Source organism: Rhinichthys klamathensis, unplaced genomic scaffold, assembly GCF_029890125.1.
Source record: "Rhinichthys klamathensis goyatoka isolate OS25496 unplaced genomic scaffold, OSU_Roscu_1.1 h1tg000731l_1, whole genome shotgun sequence".
NCBI lineage: Eukaryota > Metazoa > Chordata > Actinopteri > Cypriniformes > Leuciscidae > Rhinichthys > Rhinichthys klamathensis.
The window spans coordinates 402401-426921 of NW_026607144.1; the positions used below are offsets into that span (position 1 = coordinate 402401).

General features: G+C 37.2%; 1 protein-coding gene across 2 annotated transcripts in view; it reads right to left on the minus strand.

Annotated features, from left to right (window-relative positions):
• Positions 1-24521, minus strand: part of trappc9 (trafficking protein particle complex subunit 9) — a 224905-nt gene that overhangs the window by 152072 nt on the left and 48312 nt on the right. For both annotated transcript variants that reach the window (XM_056242579.1, XM_056242578.1), the window contains one exon: positions 7201-7286. In XM_056242579.1, the coding sequence (XP_056098554.1) occupies positions 7201-7286 (86 nt within the window). The remainder of the gene's footprint in view (positions 1-7200; positions 7287-24521) is intronic.

Sequence of the window (24521 nt, forward strand, 5' to 3'; positions counted from 1 at the left end):
CTGAAGAGATACTCAGCTACTCATCTGTGGAGATGCATGTTTAAGTAGCGCTGTCATATCTGGCTATAAAATGTCATATAGCCTATAAAACGCTCTTATACGTTTATTTTTTAACATTTTGGGAGGAATAAAATGTACACAGGCTATGTGATTTCAACAACCAGATGCATTTACACTTGTACAGTTTCATCTGGAATGCGTCTCAGACCACCTCCTGTAGTGGTTTAAATTTCTGTATTTTAGGGTGCTTTCACACCTGCCTTGTTTGGTTCGATTGAATCGAACTCTAGTTCGTTTCCCCCCTTGGTGCGGACCTTTTGGGCAGGTGTGAATACAGCAATCGAACTCGGGTGCGGACCAAACAACCGATCCGAGACCCAGCTGAAGAGGTGGTCTCGGTACGGTTCCAAACGAACTCTGGTACGGTTCTTTTACGGTGTGAACATGAACCGACCCAATTGCAAGAAAGCACTGCGCCTTTGAGTTAACAGGCTTCCGTAGTCGGAGTTGCGTTATGGGAAAGTGATCTGTTTTTATGGGAAAGTGATCTTTATACCTTATCTGCGCAGTGCCACTGTCAGCATGCCATGGTGGGCGCACATGAGAGCATGTTCTCTCCGCCGGAACCGTCTTGCAGCACATCGTCGTCTTCTCAAAATCCGAATTACAACATTGTATAGATGACATTGTATCATATGATACTCATTAGTTTCTTCATATTGCATTTGTACAGAATAACACAAAATTAGTAAAAGAACAAATATTGCAGCATGAAATATCTCCAAGCTGAGCCTTTTTTGCACTTCCTGATTTCCCTACTTGAAAATCCTTGTCCAATGAATGGACGACCTTAGCACACGTGTGGTTTTGTTTACAAATTTTGGTTCACTTCCAAAAAGAGCAGTGTGAAAGCGAACCGTACCAAAAAAAAAAAAATAATAATAATTTGGTCCGGACCAAAGCAAGTGAACTATCGGACTTTCCTGGTGTGAATACACCCTTAGGGTGCTTTCACATCTGTAGTTCGGTTCATTTGGTCTGGACTAAGGCGCTTTGGTTCCTTTTTTTACACCACACTGATCGCTCTGGTCCGAATCAGTTGATGAGTTGATGAAACAAACCAAAATGCAGTCACGTGATAACATCCACATCACTCGTTGGCCAGATGTGTCTTGAACGTATTTCCACAACTGCACTTCGATTGGTCAGAATTAACGTGCGGGAAAATTTCAACAGAACTCCCGGAAGTAAACAAAGAGGAGGAAAATCCGGCAGACATGCGGAGAATTCGCTCACAATGTATGTTCAGAATCAGCACGAGCTTGATCCTTTCGTGAGAGTGCAGAACGCGGTATGTCAGTCATGGCTTAAAGGGAGCGCTATTGACAATCTAAATAATATTTTTGCTTGACTATGGCAGCTGGTTTAGTCCAAAAATGCGCAGTTCTTTGGCAGTTGGGTCTGTTCGAGGTCGGATCACGTTCTCACCACAAACGAAACGCTCCAGAGTTGGTTTGAAAGTGTACCGAGGCTTGTTTGGTCCGCTTTTGGTGCGCACCCGAGTGTGATTGCTGCATTCACACCTGCCCAAACGAACCGCACCAAGGGGGAAAACGAACTCAAGTGCGATTCAATCGAACTAAATGAGGCAGGTGTGAAAGCACCCTAAATCTATCGGATTTAAATCTGGCCTTTTTACGTTTGGATAGCTATCCGATGAGAGAAAACACATGAACTGACCAGGTGTAAACAGGCTCACTGATATATCTGTTCTGAGAAATCATAAACATCTCTGCACAGATGCTATGAAAATCTCACAAAGAGTCGGGAGAGCAACCCATGCTTTTAAGTCGATCAAAAAACAGAGCATTTGGCTTTGTTGACGTGTTTTTTGGATGGCTAGGTTGAAAAAATTGTGCCGGTCTAATTCAAAGTCTGTCAGTAAAATCAAAGTCAGGCTGAAGTTAGTAAAACGCATGAAATCACTTACAGCAAATTGAACAACTCCACTGTCTAGACCGTAAAGAGAGAGACTCAAAAGACTCAAAGATGTCTTCCTCATTCAAACTCTGAAGCAGCTTTGTAATGAAGAGGCATACAAATGCAATTCAAGATTCTGCTTTTATGTAGTCAAACCTTAATTAGCCATAGGCTACAGTGACATGTTCAGCTCTGAAGGCCTGTTGTAAGAGCCTAACCTGTAAAACAGTTGACTATGTAAAACCTGCGGCTCATATTATATGGAGGGATTCACTATTGTATAAGCCGTATTTTGAAATAACTCATTTGCATTTCCTTCCTGAAAAGGTTAATTAGCTTGACAACTAATGCTAACGATCTGTTCTTTTCTGGCCTGGATGTCTAACGGCAGACTTTCTTCCGCTGCTAAAAAGACCCCGTGGAAAAATGTGCTCTTTGTGTGTCTTTTTTCCCCTGTTCCACCTGACAAAAATTATACAACCCATTTTCAAAAGCACCGTACCATAATCATGCACTTAATTAAACCGAGAGCAGAGTCAAGAAATATTTTCAAAGCAGTTTCATGAACTGAAGACATTTGCAATTAATATTTCATATGTAGCAAAACAGTTTTTAATGCCTATATAAATAAATTAAATTACAAAATTATAAAATAAATGAATAAAAAATTAAACACATTAGGCCTAGTAGTAACAAAGAGAAAAAATATATGTAATAAATATATCTATATAATACAATTGTGTCATATATTATAATCACTGTCAGGCGGAAACCAAGTATATCCACAATCTCTACTTTTCAGGAAAGTGAAAGACACTATTATTCTAAATTTTTAAAAATGTGTTGATATTGTGATATCAACAACATTAATGTGTGAACAACTTTGTTTTGTCCGTCATTAAAATGGCCGCATTCAATGTACAGGCTATAAAGTGTATTGTAGCTACAGTATATGGGTGTTCTTTTTTTTTTCAGTAATTTGGCCAAAATCTCATGGTATAAAAGATGAAGTGCTACGCAAAAGCTATTAAAGACAGTATTGGCTATAACTCGATAACAAACGCTAGACTGAGACTCTTCTCCACTCCACAAATAGTATTGTTTCCCGAGTAAAGAAAATGCTGTACTTACTCAAAGAACCAGTTCTTTATTTACCTTTGCTTTGCAAACAAGCAGAGACGGTCCAAAATGTGTGTGGCACTTCATTTAAGACTGAGCAGGGTGGAGTTATGAGGTTTTACTGACAGTTTGAGGATAAATATTAGCAAAACCCACAGACATAAGATGTAAATAGTAAGATGCTGAAAGAACAGACAGCACTGTGGTACGGCCACTGTAAGGTCAGCAGTAAGGTCACACTGGTTCCTACTGGCAGCATCCGCGGTGCCATCTGACACTGGTTGTGAGTTTTATAGGGCATCGTGCTGATTCCATCTGGGGGCAGATCTGGGCATGCACACAACTCACCTACAGAGTCATTTTCCTTTTCACACATCTACACTAAAGTCCATGCCTGGTGGGAAAGGACATAAAAAACCTTTGGATTGGCGTATAACCTCTAGCTGGAGCGCACACCTGTGCCCTGAGTCTGTGGGGTGTCTATGGTCTAATGGTTATGGATCTGAGCTGCTAACATAAAGACAGTAGATTTAAACCAACAGTCACTACAATCACAGACCTGTTCCATCACTATTGTGCCCTTGAGAAAAGTGGGTATTCAGTTCCTTTGGAGAATACAAATATAGCTCTGTTCCTAACCTCAGTGAGCTGCCTACCTAGACAGCGTTAGGCATCACAGGTGTGAAATTTTGCAAAAATCCTACGAATGGATTGCAGCAAGCTATGTAATTCATCCTCTCCTCGGGTCATTTTGACCCGAAACTCTTTTTTTTTTTTTTTTTTTCGGAGTGGTCCAAGACCTTAGGACTTTTGTCGCACTTGAACCACGAACACACACACAATTTTGTTTTAACTGGAATCGAGGAGTTTATGTGGTTGTAATAAATAAAAAAAAGAGTAACAAATCCTTCCCCTTGCGGGTCAATTTGACCCCCTTAGGAATTAAATGAATGCGAGGAATGCTTCAGTATACATAGAAAACATAAAAAATCATGAACTCATGAAGAGTCATGAAATATCATGTTAAATTATTTTATTTTTTTCCAAAAGAGGTCAGCATAGACACCCAAATTGATCCAATGTAAGATATTTTGAGCTGGTTATTGCATGTATTGGAGAGAAATTTTGAATTTAAGTTGAATGTGAAGAATGTGCTTAAATTATATTATTTATTGATAAAATCTAGAAATTTCAAGGTACATAAAATAAAACAATAATGAAAAATCTCCCCAAAAATTCCATAAAAAATTAGAAAAAATATTATAAGCTTTCTGGACAAAAAAAAAGAAGTATAATTTTAGGGATTCATGTCATTTTGACCCGTGAGGGAAGGATTTGTTACAGGATGCGAGGGAAGGATGAAGGTTAAAATAAAACATTTGAATAACATAAATTGAATATTTCATAAAAATAACTAGAGTAAAACAATATAAAATAAATACAAACAATTACAAACAAAAATTTAAAACAAAATAATAGAAAGAATGGTTGCAAAAATTTTAAGATGCCTTATTGTGCCCTAAAAATAAAAGCTGGGATGGAACACAAGAATGTGTTCTCCGTGAAGCGCCTCTTAGAAGACAGTTGTCTATGTAGAGAGCAGACAGAACTAGGACAGCAACATTTGATACACAATTACCTTGGTTTCTTAGGAACATCTCCACATGGCTGGATTCTGGTAATTGGGTCTTCTATGAGTGGCCCATTATAGTGTCAGGAAGACACCGTAACCTCTCTCCCACATTCACACAAACTGTCTTGATCTCTTCAGTGTGATTCTGCCTCTATTCCCCTGTCATTATGATCAGGTCTTAGTGACCAAAGTGGCCCTCGAGCCACCAATAAACAGCACCATCTCATTTCAGCTTTAACTCTAAAGTGCAGATAATATGTAGAGTGGAGAAAACAAAAGATTTTTGGCAATGACATTTGCAAACACAATGAAAACATCATGTCCCCAAACACAGCCTTGTCAAAAAACACCATGTCCTGAGTAGGTGCAATGTAACACGTTTCCAGCACAATTTTTCCATTTTTATACACTTCAAAAAGAAGTATTCACAAATAAAATCTGCGTTTTCTCTGACAGTGATGATGTAAATCTTTTTTTCTACCATGATTAGGATTTTAGAATGTCAACCACGGGTTTTCTGAATCTTCACAAAAGCAATTAAACTAAAGAGCACATGCACTTAGCAAACTAAATGTCTTTTCCATACGAAGACGAAGAAGAGTGTGTGTATGGGACTCCTCTTCTCTTTTATTACCTCTCTCTCATTTTCAATTACAAAACAAAAAAAATTTAAATAGTAAAATAAAAAACAATATAAAACACTTTGGTTTTTTGTCTAAACATGGATGATTCTGTTTCACACTTTAGAAGGATAGAGACGGACGGACGGATGATGGATAGATGGATAGATGATGATAAGAGGATAGATGGATAGATGATAGATGATAGATGGATAAATGGATAGATTGATAGATTGATAGATTGATAGATTGATAGATTGATAGATTGATAGATTGATAGATTGATGGATAGATAGATAGATAGATAGATAGATAGATAGATAGATAGATAGATAGATAGATAGATAGATAGATAGATAGATAGATAGATAGATAGATAGATAGATAGATAGATAGATAGATAGATAGATAGATAGATGATTGATGATAGATGGATAAATGGATAGATGATAGATGGATAGGAGGATAGATGATAGATGGATAGATGGATAGATGGATAGGAGGATAGATGATAGATGGATAGATGGATAGAGGATAGATGGATAGGAGGATAGATGATAGATGGATAGATGGATAGGAGGATAGATGATTGATGATAGATGGATAGATGGATAGGAGGATAGATGATAGATGGATAGATGGATAGAGGATAGATGGATAGGAGGATAGATGATAGATGGATAGATGGATAGGAGGATAGATGATAGATGATAGATGGATAGATGATAGATGGATAGATGATAGATGGATAGATGGATAGATGGATAGGAGGATAGATGATAGATGATAGATGGATAGATGGATAGGAGGATAGATGATAGATGATAGATGGATAGTTGATAGATGGATAGATGATAGATGGATAGATGATTGATGATTGATGATAGATGATAGATGATAGATGGATAGATGGATAAATGGATAAATGGATAAATGAATAGATGATAGATGGATAGATGATAGATGATAGATGGAAAGATGATAGATGGATAGGAGGATAGATGGATAGATGGATAGGAGAATAGATGGATAGATGGATAGGAGGATAGATGATAGATGGATAGATGGATAGATGGATAGTGGATAGATGATTGATGATAGATGGATAGATGATTGATGATAGATGGATAGATGGATAAATGGGTAGATGATAGATGGATAGGAGGATAGATGGATTGATGATAGATGGATAGGAGGATAGATGGATAGATGGATAGATGGATAGGAGGATAGATGATAGATGGATAGATGATTGATGATTGACGGATAAATGGATAGATGATAGATGGATAGGAGGATAGATGGATAGAGGATAGATGGATAGATGATAGATGGATAGATGATTGATGATAGATGGATAGATGGATAAATGGGTAGATGATAGATGGATAGGAGGATAGATGGATTGATGATAGATGGATAGATGATAGATGGATACAGGATAGATGGATAGATGATAGATGATTGATGATAGATGGATAGATGATAGATGGATAGATGGATAGGAGGATAGATGGATAGATGGATAGGAGGATAGATGGATAGATGGATAGGAGGATAGATGATAGATGGATAGATGGATAGATGGATAGGAGGATAGATGGATAGGAGGATAGATGATAGATGGATAGATGATAGATGGATAGATGATTGATGATAGATGGATAGAGGATAGAGGATAGATGGATAGATGGATAGATGGATAGATGGATAGATGGATAGATGGATAGATAGATGGATAGGAGGATAGATGGATAGGAGGATAGATGGATAGGAGGATAGATGGATAGGAGGATAGGTGGATAGATGGATGGATAGATGATAGATGGATAGATATATAGAGCTTACCATGTTCTCGACGCGCAGCTCAAATGGCATCGGATTATAGACCATTAACTGCACCTCACACACGTCGCCCTGAACCCACTGGAAATCTGCAACACACACACGCACACAAAAACATTTATGAAAAGCAGCATGCTATATCAATGCATAAAGATAGAAAAACATTTAGCTTCTAAACAGAAGAAGATTCATTGATGTTGACAGGCCTGATCAATATGTTTGCATGAACTGCTCTATAAATCTGTCCAAACTGAATAGCCAGCGGCGATTGTAAATATTTAATTTCACTTGGGGGTGCAAAAAGATGACCTGATATGACATGTACATTTATGCAATTGGCAGATCCTTTTATCCATCGGCATTCAAGGCATAAACTACGGGAATCATACACCTGATTTTTTCTCTCTGTTTTTGCATCAATCCTTCAGAACTGAAAGTTAGCAGACTACATTTCACTGCTGAGCTTTTCCATTAATCCAGAGACAGAGTCTTATACTGATTAAGCTTTTCCAAACAATGGCCCCTCATTCCCTCGGGAGGAGATATATTCACTGTATTATCTACAGTATGCTCGAAGATTTCACGCTCAAATTAACCAGAGCCCCGTCTCACACTAATAATCATCCGCCGCTGAAGGCCATATGGAGTTTAAGAACGCATGAATTATTTTCAAAGAATGAAAACCAACAGTATCTATTCTTGTCGGTTGCCTCTGCAATTTTGTTATTGTTGACATTTCTCATGAATTCCAATCTGAAAATTCACACCTAAAAAAAAACGGTTGTCATTGTGAGATGCCTAACATGCTGGAGAGTTTCAAACTGCACAAATTACATTAATAAACGGAGGCATAATATATAGACAGTTTAAATCATTTTGAGGTTGAATAAAAAATAATATATAGTAATTACTTTGTACATCATCCAGATTTTTATATAGCTACTGAATAAGTAAATAATAGACATGAAATACTAATTTGAGTTTAAATTATTTAAGTGAGAAGAAAGATCAATTGTGATGTATAAACTAATTAAAATTAAATATGTAAATAAAAGTAAAAATTAATACAATTTGTTAATTAACAAACAAGTCAATTTAAGAAAATAAATATGAATACTTCAAATAAATATGAATAATTCAATAATTTTTTTTAATAAATAAAATGTAAAAAAAAATATATATATTTATAAATAAATACCTTTACAAATTAGTTTATAAATAAATAAAATACATATATTCATACATAAATATCATCAGTGTGTGAGAAATAATGGGCGCCCCTTTGTTATAAAATATAAAAGGTATGACCTCAGGGCAGATAGTTCAAAGTCTCCCCAAACCCAAGTCATCCTGGGGTGCGTTTCCCGAAAGCATCGTTAGCCAACTATGGTCGCAAGTTGGTCGCAAATCCCATTGAACTCTATTGGTAACGACGGAACTTGCGACCATAGTTGGCTAACGATGCTTTCGGAAAACGCACCCCTGTATGTTTCCACTTCCATCAGGAATCTAATAATCCATTCCAAACGGGTGCATAAATCCAGTGTGAACGAACTGTTGGGCAACACTGAACGGACGCCAGGCTTCACTCCTGAGGGAAATTAAAGCAAGGTTGAAAAAGGAGCTTCTTTAGATACAGGGAAGCCCGGTGTGGGAGATGGTTTTCCTCAAGATGAATGCATTAGAAGACAGCACAGACCTCTGAAATGATGAGAAGGGGACAGGACAGGTCAGGCCAGGCCAATTAAATATGATATCCTACTCAAGGAAGAAGCCCATGGGGCGGATTAAGCTTTTGATTTGGCCCTGTGCACTGCTGAGAAAGAGGTGAGGAGCATTGTGGGTGGCTTATGGAGATCGGAGGCTCTGAGGATGTGAACGGAGCCAAAGCAATGAGAGACAGACACATCCACCTGTCGAGTCCAACATCCACAGCTTAAAGTCAACACGAAACACCAAACGCATTTCATTTTATCTCTGTAATGTGACGTAAAAAGAAAAGGCTAAATACTATCTCAATGTTGGTTAATATTAACATTATAGCTTGTTCGACGGTGGTGAAATAAACTAAGAAAAGGAAAATCGTTGTTTTGGCTAGTGTTCAGTTTAATCAATACATATTTCCATGTGTTTAACTTTTATGCCACACAGAGAGAGAAGTGGGCAGTGAACAGGAAATAATGATGTCCTCCAAACTCAACTTTCCACCTCAGTTACTAGATCTCTCTCTACACAGGAGGATCTTAAGAAGACACTGACCTGAAGCTGCTTTATGAGACATTATACATGCTCCAACTATGCATGAAACATACATAGACAAGGAGTGGAAAAGAGATGGATGAGAAAGAGAGAGATAAATATATTTATACAAACACAAAAAAATTGACTTTTTTTTGTCTCTTATGCTCACGAACAAACAAAAAAAAAAACATAAAAAAGTGATATTCTTAAATATAATTGCAATTTAAAAGAACTGTTGTCTATTTTAATATATTTAAAATGTCGTTTATTTCTGTAATGGCATTGATCATGATTTTCAGCATTACTCCAGTCTTCAGTGTCACATAATAATATTAGAATATGATGATTTGCTGCTCAAGAAACAATTATTATTTTATTATTATTATCAATGCTGCTTCATATTTTTTTGGATACAATGATACATTTTTTCCAGGATTCTTTCAAAGTAAAACAAAAAAAAATTGATTTGAAAAAGAAATCATATAATAATAATAATAATTCATTACATTTATATAGCGCTTTTCTAGGCACTCAAAGCGCTTCACATGTAAGGGGGAATCTCCTCAACCACCACCTATGTGCAGCATCCACTTGGATGATGCGACGGCAGCCATAGTGCGCCAGAACGCCCACCACACACCAGCTTACTGGTGGAGAGGAGACAGAGTGATGAAGCCAATCAGTGTATATATATATGGGGATTATTAGGAGGCCATGATGGACAGAGGCCACTGGGCAAATTTGGCCAGGATGCCGGGGTTACACCCCTACTCTTTCGAAAGACATCCTGGGATTTTTAATGACCACAGAGAGTCAGGACCTCAGTTTAACGTCTCATCCGAAGGCATATAAATGTCTTTACTGTCACTTTTTATCAATTTAATGCATCATTGCTAAATAGAATTATTACATTATTTTATAACAACAATTACATAAAAAGTAAATAAATTTGGGATTTTATAAAAAGAAAGAAAGAATAGAATATCGTAAAGAATATCGGGTGGACTCTTGTCTTGGGCAAGAAAGAAACAACATTGCAAATCACCTAGCAACGCCCTAGCAACCACCCAAAACACATTAGGGATTCTGCATAGCAATGCCCTGGCAACCAAAACCAACACTAAGGCATGATGTGCATGGGAAAACACCTCAAGAACATCTTCAGAACGCAATTAAAAAGTTAATGATTTTTATTCATCAGAAATGTATTGAATTGTGAAAAGCAGCCCTACCAGTATGGAGCCCGACCATACTAAATTATGACCATTTACATTTTTTTTCCTTTAACGTTATCCATAGCATGTACGCTCTCTAAGCAATCCATTACGTTTGATGAAAACACTACCAAAAGAAAATATGCAGACGCACAAGCATACTCTGCATTAATGTTTCTCCGCAGTGACTCACACACTCGAGGATGACAGGAAACCCGGCTCAAGTGAAGCTGAGTCACCTCTTCAAACGAAACCTCCACAGAGATCTCTGCTGTTCTGCATGTGTGAGGATCTCTCCTGAGTGACTCACACCATGTTCTTCAAACCTCTGCAGCCACACAAAAGCGGTTTACTATTTACTAGAACGCAGCACTCAGTGTACGAGCGCATGCTACAAGTGGAGTCAAATATATTTTAAATAAGTGCACAAAGCTGTAAGTGATGTTTTAACACTCAGGAGCCAAACAATGAGATTTTTTTTACACTGCACTCTGTTGTTCGTAATAAAATACTTGCTTACTGAATAATGTACAGTACATAATGTATATACTGTACTCTAAAAATAAAACATGCCAGCCGCTTCAACAGTTAAACAAAGTCAGGAGACGCTGCTACACATATTACCATATGCTGATGTTATCAGACACGTTTTCTTATATATTTCGAATATTTCAAAAGAGAATATGAATGAATCTGAGGTAACCTGTCAAGAAAGGTCAAGATCACATTTCACACCCAAAAAAACATAAACATAAACATAAAAACGTTTTGCATTAATGCAATAAAGTCTTTAGAATTCTTGTAAATGTATTGTGACATTTTCATGATATTTAAGCATTTTACTGCCCAATTATCATTGCAATAATTGGCCTAATTTTAAATGATAAATCTCATTACACTCTCTTAATTATTTTTTCACTGTATTACATTTAAAACACTGTTAAGTCAATTTTTTTTAATTAAAATGCCATATAAGAAATGCTAGCATAATTAATAACTGCTTTAAAAGACTATTTTGTATTATAATAATGACAAATGGGGAGACAAACTAGTTTAATTGTCGTGTAAATATCACACCGCAATATATATATATATATATATATTTTTTTTTTTTTTTTTTTTTTTTAAATGCACAATATAATTTCTTTAGGTTTTTCGATGTAAAATGAGACCTGGAAAGCACTTCCAAGAAATTCACCCATTTGCAAATTAGCATAGTGATTAAGTATTTTCATGTCAACAACAACAAAGCCGCTTATGGATTGACTTCGGCAATGATACAAACATTATCTGTAATTTTGGTCATTTCAATTAAATGTGAATAGCATAATTTGCTGTTGTTTTGCATGTACAGTTTTGCTTAAAATGTCTTTGCAATCAAATAATACAATAAAATAGGTCAAGTTGAGAGCACAGCATTGTGGGATAAATACTTCAAATTTTGGAAAAGTGTCATAAGTCAAACAGAAAATACAAAACGTTTTTTTTTTTTTTTTAAGTAGTTTGATATTCCCAACATGCCTAAGGTCATTCAATTGCAAATGTTAGATCAAATTAATAAGGAAGTCCACATTAGATGTTTCTGTGCTAAAATCTCTCTTTATAACAATCTTTGGTTTTTAAGTGTTTGTTTCCAGCAGGACAGCAGTCATTACGTCCAATACAGCTTGGCAAACAGGGATTGTGGGACATCTGCTGGTGTGAGAGCTAGTGGGCGCACGCTCCATCCCACAAACACGTCAAATATTTGCCCTTTTGAGCGTGGCTTCGCGATAAACCGCCCTAAGTGGTGTTGAGACCTGGCAGGTGAAGACATACAGACCGAGCCACGAACGCAGGCGGTGTCATCAGGACAGGATGGATGCACCTGTCAGTGTCTCTGAATCCCATCTGCAGGGGTCAGGAAGCTTCCAGGGCTTTTACAGTGTGTGGGGAGAGCAAGGAAAGCTTTGAAAAGCTCCATCTGTTCACTAACAAGCACCCTTTTCACACGGGTAGCGAGGCTGGCTGGCCACTCCGGCTTCGACGACAGATCTGGGGAAGCGAGAGCTTTGTAAACCCTGAAAATCAGGGAAGAGTGAGAACTCCCCGTGCGGGAACTCCTGCAGGTCATAACAAATGTTAACGAGAGATGAATTGGCTCGTTAGAGAGTGCTGATTATCAGCACGAGCACAGCGTGTGAGCAGCTGTTCTCCCCCACACAACACACACACACACCCAGAGACCACTCATACATAAACGCATGCACAATATGAAATAGAAACGAATTAAGATGACCAATAACAGTCGTTTATCATATTAATTCCTGAATCATAGTGCCGCTTTTTATTAAAATAGATTCAAAGGAAAAACAAAAAACAACCGCATGCCTATGCTTATAACCATCTTCTATAATCTTTTTTTTTTTTATCATTAAAAAAATAAATAACTTAAAATAAATAAATGATATAAGATAAATACATAGGTAATTTAAAATAAATAAAATAATTTATTTTAAAATAATGATTTGAAATAAATACTTACAAAAATAAAATACATATAAATATTTAAAATTAATGGATTTAAAAAATAAAATTAATGACTCCAAATAAATAAACATAACAATTTAAAATAAACAAGGACTTAAAATGAATAAATTATTTTAAAAGAAAATAAATAATGATTTAAATATAAATAAATAAATGATAAAAGATCAAACAAATTAATGAAGAAAGAATTTTAAATAAATTGATTTTAAATAAGCAAAGACATATAACAATTTAAAATAAGAACTTGTAATAAATAAATGATTTAAAATATAATTAAATAAATGATTTAAATAAATAAATCAAATCTCAGTTAAAGCCTTGTGTGCATGGTGAACGTTGTAGAGCATAAAGGGCTGCACAATATATCAAAATATCGCAAATTTACATATTGCAATATGCATATCCCAACGGCTCACAAGAATTGGGGTCATGAACAACAATGACTTGACTTGCCTTGTTAAATAAACCTAATGTAGGCCTACCTGAAACCCTAAACCCCCTGGTTTACACTGATGTTAAAATGACAAATACTTCTTATGCTACATTAAAACACTGCTGTTCACTTTCAGAAGTTATAGGGATGCTTTCTTCTGACAAAAAAAAAAAAAATTTAGGTTATATAATTGCTTTTACAAACCACTGAAACACCATCAGGCCGGGAGGCCGCCTGAGACAAAGTCCTGATAAAGATGTTAAAGAGTGTTTAATGCCTCATTACGTGCATAATGGAGGAGGAGGAGAGATCCCCCTCTCCCTGCAATAGCCATCCGTTCAGGAGCCAGGATAAAGCGCTCTCCTCCTGCTGTTCAGCTGGAAGACACACAACTCCAGACACCTGCACCGCTTCTAAGATCCCTATGAGATGTGTCACTTCAGATAAAACCACAAAAACTCAATTCTGCAGAACGTTTCAAATAAATGTACCCCCTCAACAGCTCAGCTTCTAGTTAATAGTTATAGTACAAATATGTACATCTGTACAGTGGCCTCTAAACACTTGAACATGAATGTCATAGCATTGGATAATTATAAAGAAAATGTGAACGAACATCACACATGCATGCTTTTTCAGCAAAGCATTTCTCTATTAGTGATGTTTGTTATAGGTTTTAAATTATAAAACAATAGATGTGAACATGAGGAGAACTAACTTCATACATCCACCAATTGTCATCAAAACCCCAGCTGATTAAAACACATTGAGCAAAAATGACGAAGAGAAATGAGTGAAGATCTAGTTTTCAGAAGACTAATGATATCTAATGAAATGACAATCATGTTGAAATAGTTTTTGGGCTCACTGTATGTATTTCCTGAAAGTTACACCAGGCGTATACGCAGCACGGCTGATTGAGTTCATGAACTGATAGTGCCGACAGCAGCCACGGTGGATCAACACGGCTACAGCTGATAAACAATCATCTCACTCCAAGGAAACCGGCATAAAATGCTAGATTAAACACTAACACTTTTAATTAAAAGGGGACCTATTATGCAAAATTCACGTTTACATGTCTGAACATAAATGTGTGTCAACAGTGTGTGTACACAACCACCCCCGTAAGGGTACAAATCCACCCACTCCTTTTTTTATTTATTCCAATAAATCATAAGCAGTGTCTCAGAATAAGCCGTTTGCAGTTTCTATGCAATGTGACATCACATTGCACAGGCCCCGCCCACGACTGGAACGAAATCTGCCCTATTAGCATAGCTCCGCCTCTCAGTGAGCTGTACACAGTCCACCATGTTTATCTCCTCACCAGAGCATTAAACAGCAGCATTCAAGTAAGAAATGTATTCTTATTAAAGCTACTAAAGTTATTCAATCAAGAGCAGTGAGCGATTTTCTGTTTTTCTTTTGTTGTTTGGTTCATATTAACAGTATATTTAGCAGTAGGTACTGTATATTACGCTGCTTTCACTTTAATACACGGATCTAATTTACACATGAGATTTCTTTGCTGTTTACATTCAAAGACAACAGTCTATGTTTATGTGAACTTTGTGTGGTTTAAGCGCAATAAGACGTGAAAGAGAGCCTAGTTTAATACTCAAGCTTCACGCAACAATTTCAAAACCTAACAAAGCACAATCTAATGCAATCCTGATGGACAAAATCAAATCCCACCCTAAAATATTTCTAGCTCAACATTCAGTTTCCCTCACATAATGAATCCTGTTTCCCTCACATAATGAATCCTGTTGTCATTAATGGAACCTTGAGGAAACCAGACAGGAGATTTAAAGGGTTAGTTCGCCCATTTAAGACATGACGTTTGATGCAATCCTTACCAGCACTATAGTGCATACACACGACCCACTCTGTTGTCACCTCCCTGGTCAGAGTTCTGGCCGCTGGAAGTTTTTCAATAAAGTACTCCCGGTTATTTTCCGGGGCCACAAAACTGCGTTTTTACGTGAAAAAATGATTTGCGTTTCAAAGCTTGATTAATTTACCACACAAAAAACACGCCGGTCAAAATTCATACCTCAGTTTTAATCGGCACTATTTTCTATCCATTTCTATCAATCCGCGCTGCTGTCAACGTCAACAGTGCGCACGTTCCGATCAGCTGTTCCATAGTGTTTACACAATCGATTGACAACGACGTAAAAAGTATTAAATTAACAATGGTGCGAACTTGTAAATTCCCAGGCTGTGACCACAACGATGTGCCGGGATCAAAGTTCAGATTCCATCGTTTTCCTGTTTCGAATATAACTATGAGACAGCTTTGGCTGGTTGCCATCGGCTACTCTGCGGGAGCTAAAATATCCAGAATAAAGGATATTCGTGTGTGTAGTGCTCACTTCAGCGAAAACGATTACATCCCCAACCAAGGAGGAAAAGGAAAATTAAAGAGTTTTGCTGTACCAGTAACACGGGTAAGCTCTATTTACTAACTTTATGATCCCATGTCTAAACTTTACGGTAAACAAGCTGATGTTTAGACTCCATTATAAAACATGTGAAAAGATGTCTAATATAAAAACAGTATAGGGATATTGGTACAATATGATGAGAAAACTATTTGATTGAACACACACACAACTGAGGTTTTGTGTTGCAATCAATAACATTGTCGTTGTGCTAAAATTACTTTCATCATCTGATCCGTCTGACATTGTGCTAAAATTGGTTTCATCATCAGAAGTTTCGCAGTCAGACATGTTGTCAGCGAGTCGCGCTATCAACAGCTGATCGGAACGTGCGCACTGTTGACGTTGACAGCAGCGCGGATTGATAGAAATGGATAGAAAATAGTGCCGATTAAAACTGAGGTATGAATTTTGACCGGCGTGTTTTTTGTGTGGTAAATTAATCAAGCTTTGAAACGCAAATCATTTTTTCACGTAAAAACGCACAGTTTTGTGGCCCCGGAAAATAACCGGGAGTACTTTATTGAAAAACTTCCAGGGGCCAGAACTCTGACCAGGTCTAAGTGGGTCAGTGTGTATGCACTATAGTGCTGGTAAGGATTGCATACAACTTCATGTCTTAAATGGGCGAACTAACCCTTTAACAAGAGGAAAACACATTAGTGAACACTATTGGCCGGTTTCGCAGACAGGGCGTAAGTCTAGTCCCAGACTAAAATGCACTGATTTATCTTAAAATATGTCAGTGCAATTGTTTTGCATAAGTAGTAATGTTTTTTTTTTCTTCTAAGGCACGTTTCTAAAAGCTACTTAAATGTCCTAATTAAACTAAGGCTTACTCTTGGCTTAATCTAAGCCGTGTCTGTGAAACTGGGCCTATATTTATTGCCTGAATGTATACAAATCTGCCAAATGCGACTATGAGGCATGAAGATATTAAAATTATAAACATTGATTTCAAACACCATGATTTTCTGCAAAGCTGCTTAAAAATGCTGTACTGTGAAAAGCGCTATTCAAATCAATTTGAATTGACAATTTCAAATAGCTATTAATCAATGATGTTTATATGTCCTTTACAACGTGAGCTCATCGTCTAGTACTGCAAAAATAATTGCGTTTGACACGCACACAACTCATTGGTTAGTTCCTCCATCACGCTCGCAGATGAATGAATGAATGAATGAGACATTTATATAGCGCTTTCATATGTACTACTGTACACCAAAGCCCCCAAAGATTCGGACGTCAGATTAAAGCTTTACCACAGAAACAGTTGAGATCAGATTGTACAGAATAACTCAGAAAAGAACACGGGGTCATAGATGTCACAGTGATAATTACACAGGCCTGCTGTACTTTAAATCGCAGTTTTCTGCTGCCACTATGTTTTCATTTCTTTTTTAAATACCTTCTCAAATCCAGTTTAATGTGCAAATATAAGCCATTCATAGGATCAATTAGGCATCCTGAAGAGTGTAAACATCCCCACATCTGAAAGTGCATATTCCCCTACTGTATAATATGCAAAAAACAAGATGATACATGAGTTGAATGTCCAAATACACAGAATTCATAAGAAGTAGACCCAGATCACCTGATGATGGGCTGAAATGCACAAATAGCTTATTCCATTTGCACTTCATTCGATGTGAAAATAGAGACTCATAACCATCTCTTCAAAGCAATTAATAATTAAGGAAAATTCCCATTTGTACTTGTTTGTTTTTTTGTTTCGTTTTTTTCAAATGGTGAGGCCCTTAGATGAACAAACTATCTTTTGACTTCATCAGGGAATCTTTAAACGCAGCTTGCTTGTTTTCATCTCTGAATGTGCCGTTTAAAATTGCGGCGGGGAGTTTTGTTAATAGCAGCCTTGAGGTGAGAGAAGAATTGTTTGGCTCATAACCAGCAGTTTTACAGCCATTGCATACAAAGAAGCTCCTTTTGGACAGAATATTAAATATTCAGATGTGCTGGCTTGCATCAGAGCAGAGATCTCTGCGGTATAATCAGAGACTCACAATCAAAATCACAATCAAAAATTATGTTACCGACAGTTTGGATGGGTCATGATGACGGTAGACAAATGTGTTTACAAACAAATAAAAATAATCTCTCTCTCTCTCTCTCTCTCTCTCATATGTATACATACATAAATCCTTCAGGTCTTGCTAATTCTTTTGTCTTCCAGGAAACATGTAAGTATCTTCTGTTGCTTTAAAAGGGTAGTACTAAATGAAAAGATTTGTTATTTAGACAAAATAAGAAAAAATTGAAAATGTCATCCTGTTCAAATGTTTTCACCCCCCACCTCTTAATGCATCGTGTTTCCTTTTGGAGCATCAGTGAATGTTTGAACCTTTTATTAATAGTTGTGTTTGAGTCCCTCGAAGTGTGAAAAGATGGATCTCAAAATCATAGTCACTGCTGGAAAGGGTTCACTTCAAATATGCAAAAGATGCTGGAAAACTGAAGAATTTGTAGGACCTGAAGGATTTTTCTGAAGAACATTGGGCAGTTTAACTGCTCAGGACAAACAAGGGACTCAAGAACAACCATCACAAAACAAAAAAACAGCCGTGGATAGTCCAGGTAACAACAACACACAGTATTAAGAATCAAGGGTATGTAAACTTTTGAACAGGGTCATTTTTTATAAATTCAGCAATTTTTTTGTCTTATGGACTATATGTAAAAAAAAATTAGGTAAAATTTCTAATTCAGGACCGTACTAAATAAAAAAAAGAACATCCATTTTGTATGATTTTGTTAAAATAATTAACATTTAGCAGATTCTGCAAGGTGAATGTAAACTTTTGCGCATGTTTATATGCATACACGTATAAAGATAATTAGTCGACTACTTGGTCAATTGACCCATGACTTAAAGATCCCAGTCAAGTGTGAAAATGTGAATTTTCAGCATCATTACTCCAGTCTTCAGTGTCACATGATCCTTCAGAAATCATTCTAATATGCTGATTTGTGGCTCAAGAGACTTTTGATTATTATCAATATCAACAGTTGTGCTGCTTAATATTAAACACCATGACATTATTCTGAATGCTTTGATGAATAGAAAGTTCAAAAGAACAGCAATCACTTGAAATTGAAATCCTTTGTAACATTTTTTTGTAACATTTACGGTCACTTTTGATCAATTTAATGTGTCCAATTGCTAGAAAAAAAAGTTAATTTCTTTCACAAGATAAAATTGACTGACCCCAAACCTTGTAACATTTGAGCGGCACTGTATGTATTTTTTGAAAATCTTTACCAGACAGACTGAAAATAGGCGAGAGTTTTAAGACAGAATCCCGACAGTTTAATGAAGTCCGAATCTTGATCAAAGCCGAGAGTCTCGTAACGGCTATGAGTGGAAACTCTCTGCATCTGGGAGAAGTAGTCAATCCAATCGTATATATCCAGCATGGGCGAAAATAGCTCCAGTCTTCTCTTTGGCTCATCTATCTCACACACACCTGAAGGATGCTGGTCTCTTCTCTGGGAATAAGAGCAAATATATTCACTGTATGAAGGCAGCTTGAAGGCAGATGGTTCCTCCACGTGCACAGGGACGACAACAAGTCATACATTTAGAAAATGAGTTTTGGCCCAGTCGATCGGGCTGAGATTGAACAGTGTTTGGGGTTTTCCATCGGGCTGCTGGGCGGTTTGCTCTGATATGGCTGAAGTCTGATTCTCTGCTCTGGAGGGAGTCGACCGGTACGCATCCGTTCTTGATCAAATAATGAATATTTCATCTGTATCAAAACAGCCAACAGCCATGTGAGGTTTTAAGCCCCAAATTAAACAGCCGTCAACATAAGCAAGAGAGTTTAATACAACACAACTCCAGAGAGCATCACTTTTTATGATTTCAGGAAATCCTAACTTTATGGTATTCATAACTAAAACTGGCAAATAAACACCCTGATGTGACACCCGGGTCTACTTGAAAAGTCTGTTTTCAGATCTATCATAAGAGAAAAATAATTCCGGGCCGGAATATGTTCTATTATAAAAAACCTCTGGTAACGTACGTGCAAAACCTTCCTTTGAAAAGCAAAGTGTTATTGAAAAGGGACAGTTCACCCAGAAACTTAATAAGTATTACCATTATGTTTACCCAAAATTTTGAATATATAAACTGCAGTTCAATAGTTTTGAGACATTTTTTTTTTATAAAGATATTAATATAAAGTGACAGTAACGCTTTTTACATTGTTAAAAAATATTTATTTTTAAAATGAATGCTGTTCTTTTGAAATTTCTACTCAAAGAATTCTGAAAGAAATGTATCAGTTGACACAAAATATTAAGCAACATTGATAATAATAAGAAATGTTTCTTGAGCATCAAATCAGCATATTAGAATGATTTCTGAAGGATCATGTGACACTGAAGACTGGAGTAATGATGCTGAAAATTCAGCTTTGATCACAGGAATAACTTACATTTTAAAACAATCAAATAGAAATCAGTTATTTTAAACTGTAATAATATTTTACAATATTACTGTTTTACAGTATTTTTGATCAAAAAAATGCAGCCTTGGTGAGCATAACAGACTTTCAAAAACTTACCGACCCCAAAGTTGTGAACGCTAGTGTATGTAACTGTGAATTCTGCTTTACAGGTAAACATGTCATAACCCTAAAAGAAGTCTAATTGTCTAATTGTATTTGTTTTATTATAAATCAAAGAAGCCGCTTACGTTTAGTGGTTTCATCTGACATATTTTCTGCAGAAATAATGGTTTAAAATCGATGTTGACCACTAACCTTACAAAACTCCACACACTCCATAAGATAAAAAAAAATTGACTTTACGTCAAGAGAGACCTAATCTTCCCTCCCTCCATTGGCAAGACTTTGTTACGTAGACAAGAAAGACATCGCTCTCTTTTTATGATTCAAGATGCAAACAGGATCAGGCAGAACTTGGCGGCCTCGAAACCCTTTCTCCGCCTGTGCAATTATAGGAAAACCCATCTCCTGTTATATAACCCCCCTTTATTTTACAGCAAACATCAATCTCGGTTATAGAATCTGACATGGAAGGCAAAGCACAACATAGAGCATTAAATATTCTGTTAGTCTGCAGCCACGGCGCAGGCCAGATGAGCAGAGGCGGCTGTTATCTCTGATATCTGATCACAGGAAGAAATGAGAGAGGAAGAGGAGAAGAAGACAAAAAGGCCGAAACACTAAATGCCCCTCAGAGCTGGCAATTCACTCTCGGTTCTGCCCCGAGAACCAAGGCGCACGACAATTAACGGAAGCCTTTGCGAGCTGCGAGGGCGGCTGTCAAACTTTCTAAAAAGGAAGGCACTAGAGAGACAAAGCTTGAGAAGATTCCAATGGAACTTCCTGTAATTCAATTTGGATCAAGGTGCGAGATTCGTGTTGCCTTCGGCTCCAGAGAACCGCAGGCTGTCTGAAAGATTGAATCACAGGTGTGTAAACAGGGTTTACAGTTTAAAAAGCTAGTAGAAAATAATATAGTACAAGCAATACTGCTGAGATATGGATGAAAGTGTCTGCTAAATGCATAAATGTAAACGAGATACACAGGCAGAGACAGCTGTGTAAAACACTAAATAATCATCTCAATAATCAGAACCAACCCTGAAGGAGTGTATTTGGTATACGTCCAACTTGTTTTTTGAAACTTTGGCCATGTTTAGCATGAGAATCTAAGGGTGTATTCACACCAGGAAAGTCCGATAGTTCACTTGCTTTGGTCCGGACCAAATAAATTGTTTTTTTGGTACGGTTCGCTTTCACACTGCTCTTTTTGCAAGTGAACCAAAATTTGTAAACAAAACCACACGTGTGCTAAGGTCGTCCATTCATTGGACAAGGATTCTCAAGTAGGGAAATCAGGAAGTGCAAAAAAGGCTTAACGTAAATTAACCCAGCATCATTCTTGTATTGTAACTATCGTTACATTATTTGAACTGCAAATGCTTTTTTTTTGCATCTATGCGCGATTAGACTAAAGAGAACGCTCTGTATGTGAATGTCCTGATGCACACACTCATTCATTCATTCCATTCCAATGATGCACACATGACGCGCAGAAAGACGCGCAACAGATGTAATGTAGTAGGCTACAACAGATCACTTTCCCATAACGCAACTCCGACTACGGAAGCCTGTTAACTCAAAGGCGCAGTGCTTTCTTGCAATTGGGTCGGTTCATGTTCACACCGTAAACGAACCGTTCCAGAGTTCGTTTGGAAGCGTACCGAGACCACCTCTTCAGCTGGGTCTCGGTTCGGTTGTTTGGTCCGCACCCGAGTTCGATTGCTGTATTCACACCTGCCCAAAAGGTCCGCACCAAGGGGGGAAACGAACTAGAGTTCGATTCAATCGAACCAAACAAGGCAAACAACTCTTTAACGGTGTCAATTAAGCCGCGTTTCCACCGCAGGAACCTTCCCCAGGAACTAGGGACTTTTGGCTGGCACTCGGTGTGTTTCCAGGAACCAGGGTCTAAATTAAGTTCCGGGTAAATATTTCCCCCTCCGAAAGTCCCTGCTTGCGAGTCGAGGTAGTACTTTTTCAAAGTTCAGGAACTTTCAGGGGTGGGACTTGCGAACATGTCCCACCCCTGTTGTGACAGGTTCACATCAGCATGTTGTGCGCGAACCAATCAGCATGTTTAGCGCGAACATGCTGATTGGTTGAGTTCATGCCGCATTTTGGTTGGTTGACTCCACGCAGCATTTGATTTGTTTGCTATTCGAATCAACAATGGTGTTTAAAAAATACGACTGATGGACCGACGACGACGAGGTTCAGGCTTATTTGCCTAATCTTCACAGTACTTTAGACCGCGGTGGAAACGCAGACAGAAACGGGTCTGGGGCGGGGTGGAGTTGCTGGGACAAATTGTTTCCGGGTAATTTCGGTGGAAATGCGGCTTTAGTCAGAATGCATGAAATAGAATTAGACATCCACTTTAAAAACCTTTCAGAAGGAATTATTCTTATGAGCAGCTCCTTTTATGGAATCAAAAATATTAACAAACGAATTATTCTGATAAGCCAGGAGGTCTTGATGAGTCAAATGTACAAAAAAAAAAAACAGAGATGTTTTTCAAAAGTTGTTTTTCCAGATTCCAGAATGAATGATTCTTATAAGTTTATTTTAACTATTTAAAACATTTAAAAACAACTGATTCTTATGAGCCGTCGGTGCTTTTTACTGAATTAAAATCATTCCAGATTCCCGGACAAATTATTCTTATAAGATGGTTATTTTATGTGCATCATAAACAACATGATACTAATGATTCTTATGCATCGGTTTGATTTTTGTTATTTAAAAACCTTTCAGAACTAATTATTCTTATGAGCCGGTTCTTTTTTACGGAATCAAAAATATTACCCAACTAATTATTCTGATGAGCAGGATGTTATTGGATAAAATGTTCAAGATGGCATTATACACCATTTAAAAAAATAAATAAAAAAAGCTGAACATTGTTTTCAAAATATCTTCTGTGTTCCGCAGAAGGCCAATTATTGGATTACACTTAAAAAGTGTCATCCAATAATCCACCACTAAAAAGACAATGAAAAATCCGCAGAACACACTTTCTGCCAGAATTTCTTAAAATTACAAAGCATTATAAAAATGTATAAAAAATTTATCATAATTTGGCAAAAGGAATTGCATTTTTATAATATTTATTCTTTAAAAGTAGAATCATTAATGAAATCAGAATCAATTCTAACTCACATAATTTATATTCAAGTGGCACATGAAAAAAACTCCTCAAAATAAGGCAAATGCTTCAAAAAAACATTTGCTACTTGATAAAAGTATGTGCGTCTCATTAGTCCAAATCAAACACAATTATGCATGTATACCTCGTTGAGTTAGTTAATGCACGACTCAAGCAACTCCTGCCTCAGTCACTCAGTGTGTGTGTGTGAGAGGTTGCTTGCTTTGATAAAGGTCTTCTCTCCAGAGACATCTGGTGTGTGTGAGTGTGTGAGTCAGACTGCTTTCTGGCAAGACCGAGAGAGCAACAGAAAAGCAAAGAAAACACCATCTATAGTTGATTCCGAACAAACACACACTAACTAGCTTACATATCAACACCACAGAGTTAGAAACAGATGCACAATCCAAAATCAATGCAAACACGCTCTTTTCGGTTCGCAAATCAAACCGAGGAGTGTTTACCCGGTTGCTCATTACATTCAGCCCGGACAATTTTAGAGCCGTGTGGGGCGGCAGCGCGTCATCGCCACATAAAATATTCAAACCAATGGAGCCTTGACGGCAAAACAACAAACAAGTGACATTTTTCATCGGCCCAAAGATTTTTCTGTCAGAGAAAGTGACTCAGAGACGTTAGCCTTGGGTGCTCGCCATCCCCTCCTTCCTGTGGCATTCCGGGAAGTTATTAAGCGGGCTTGTACCAATCAAACAAGAA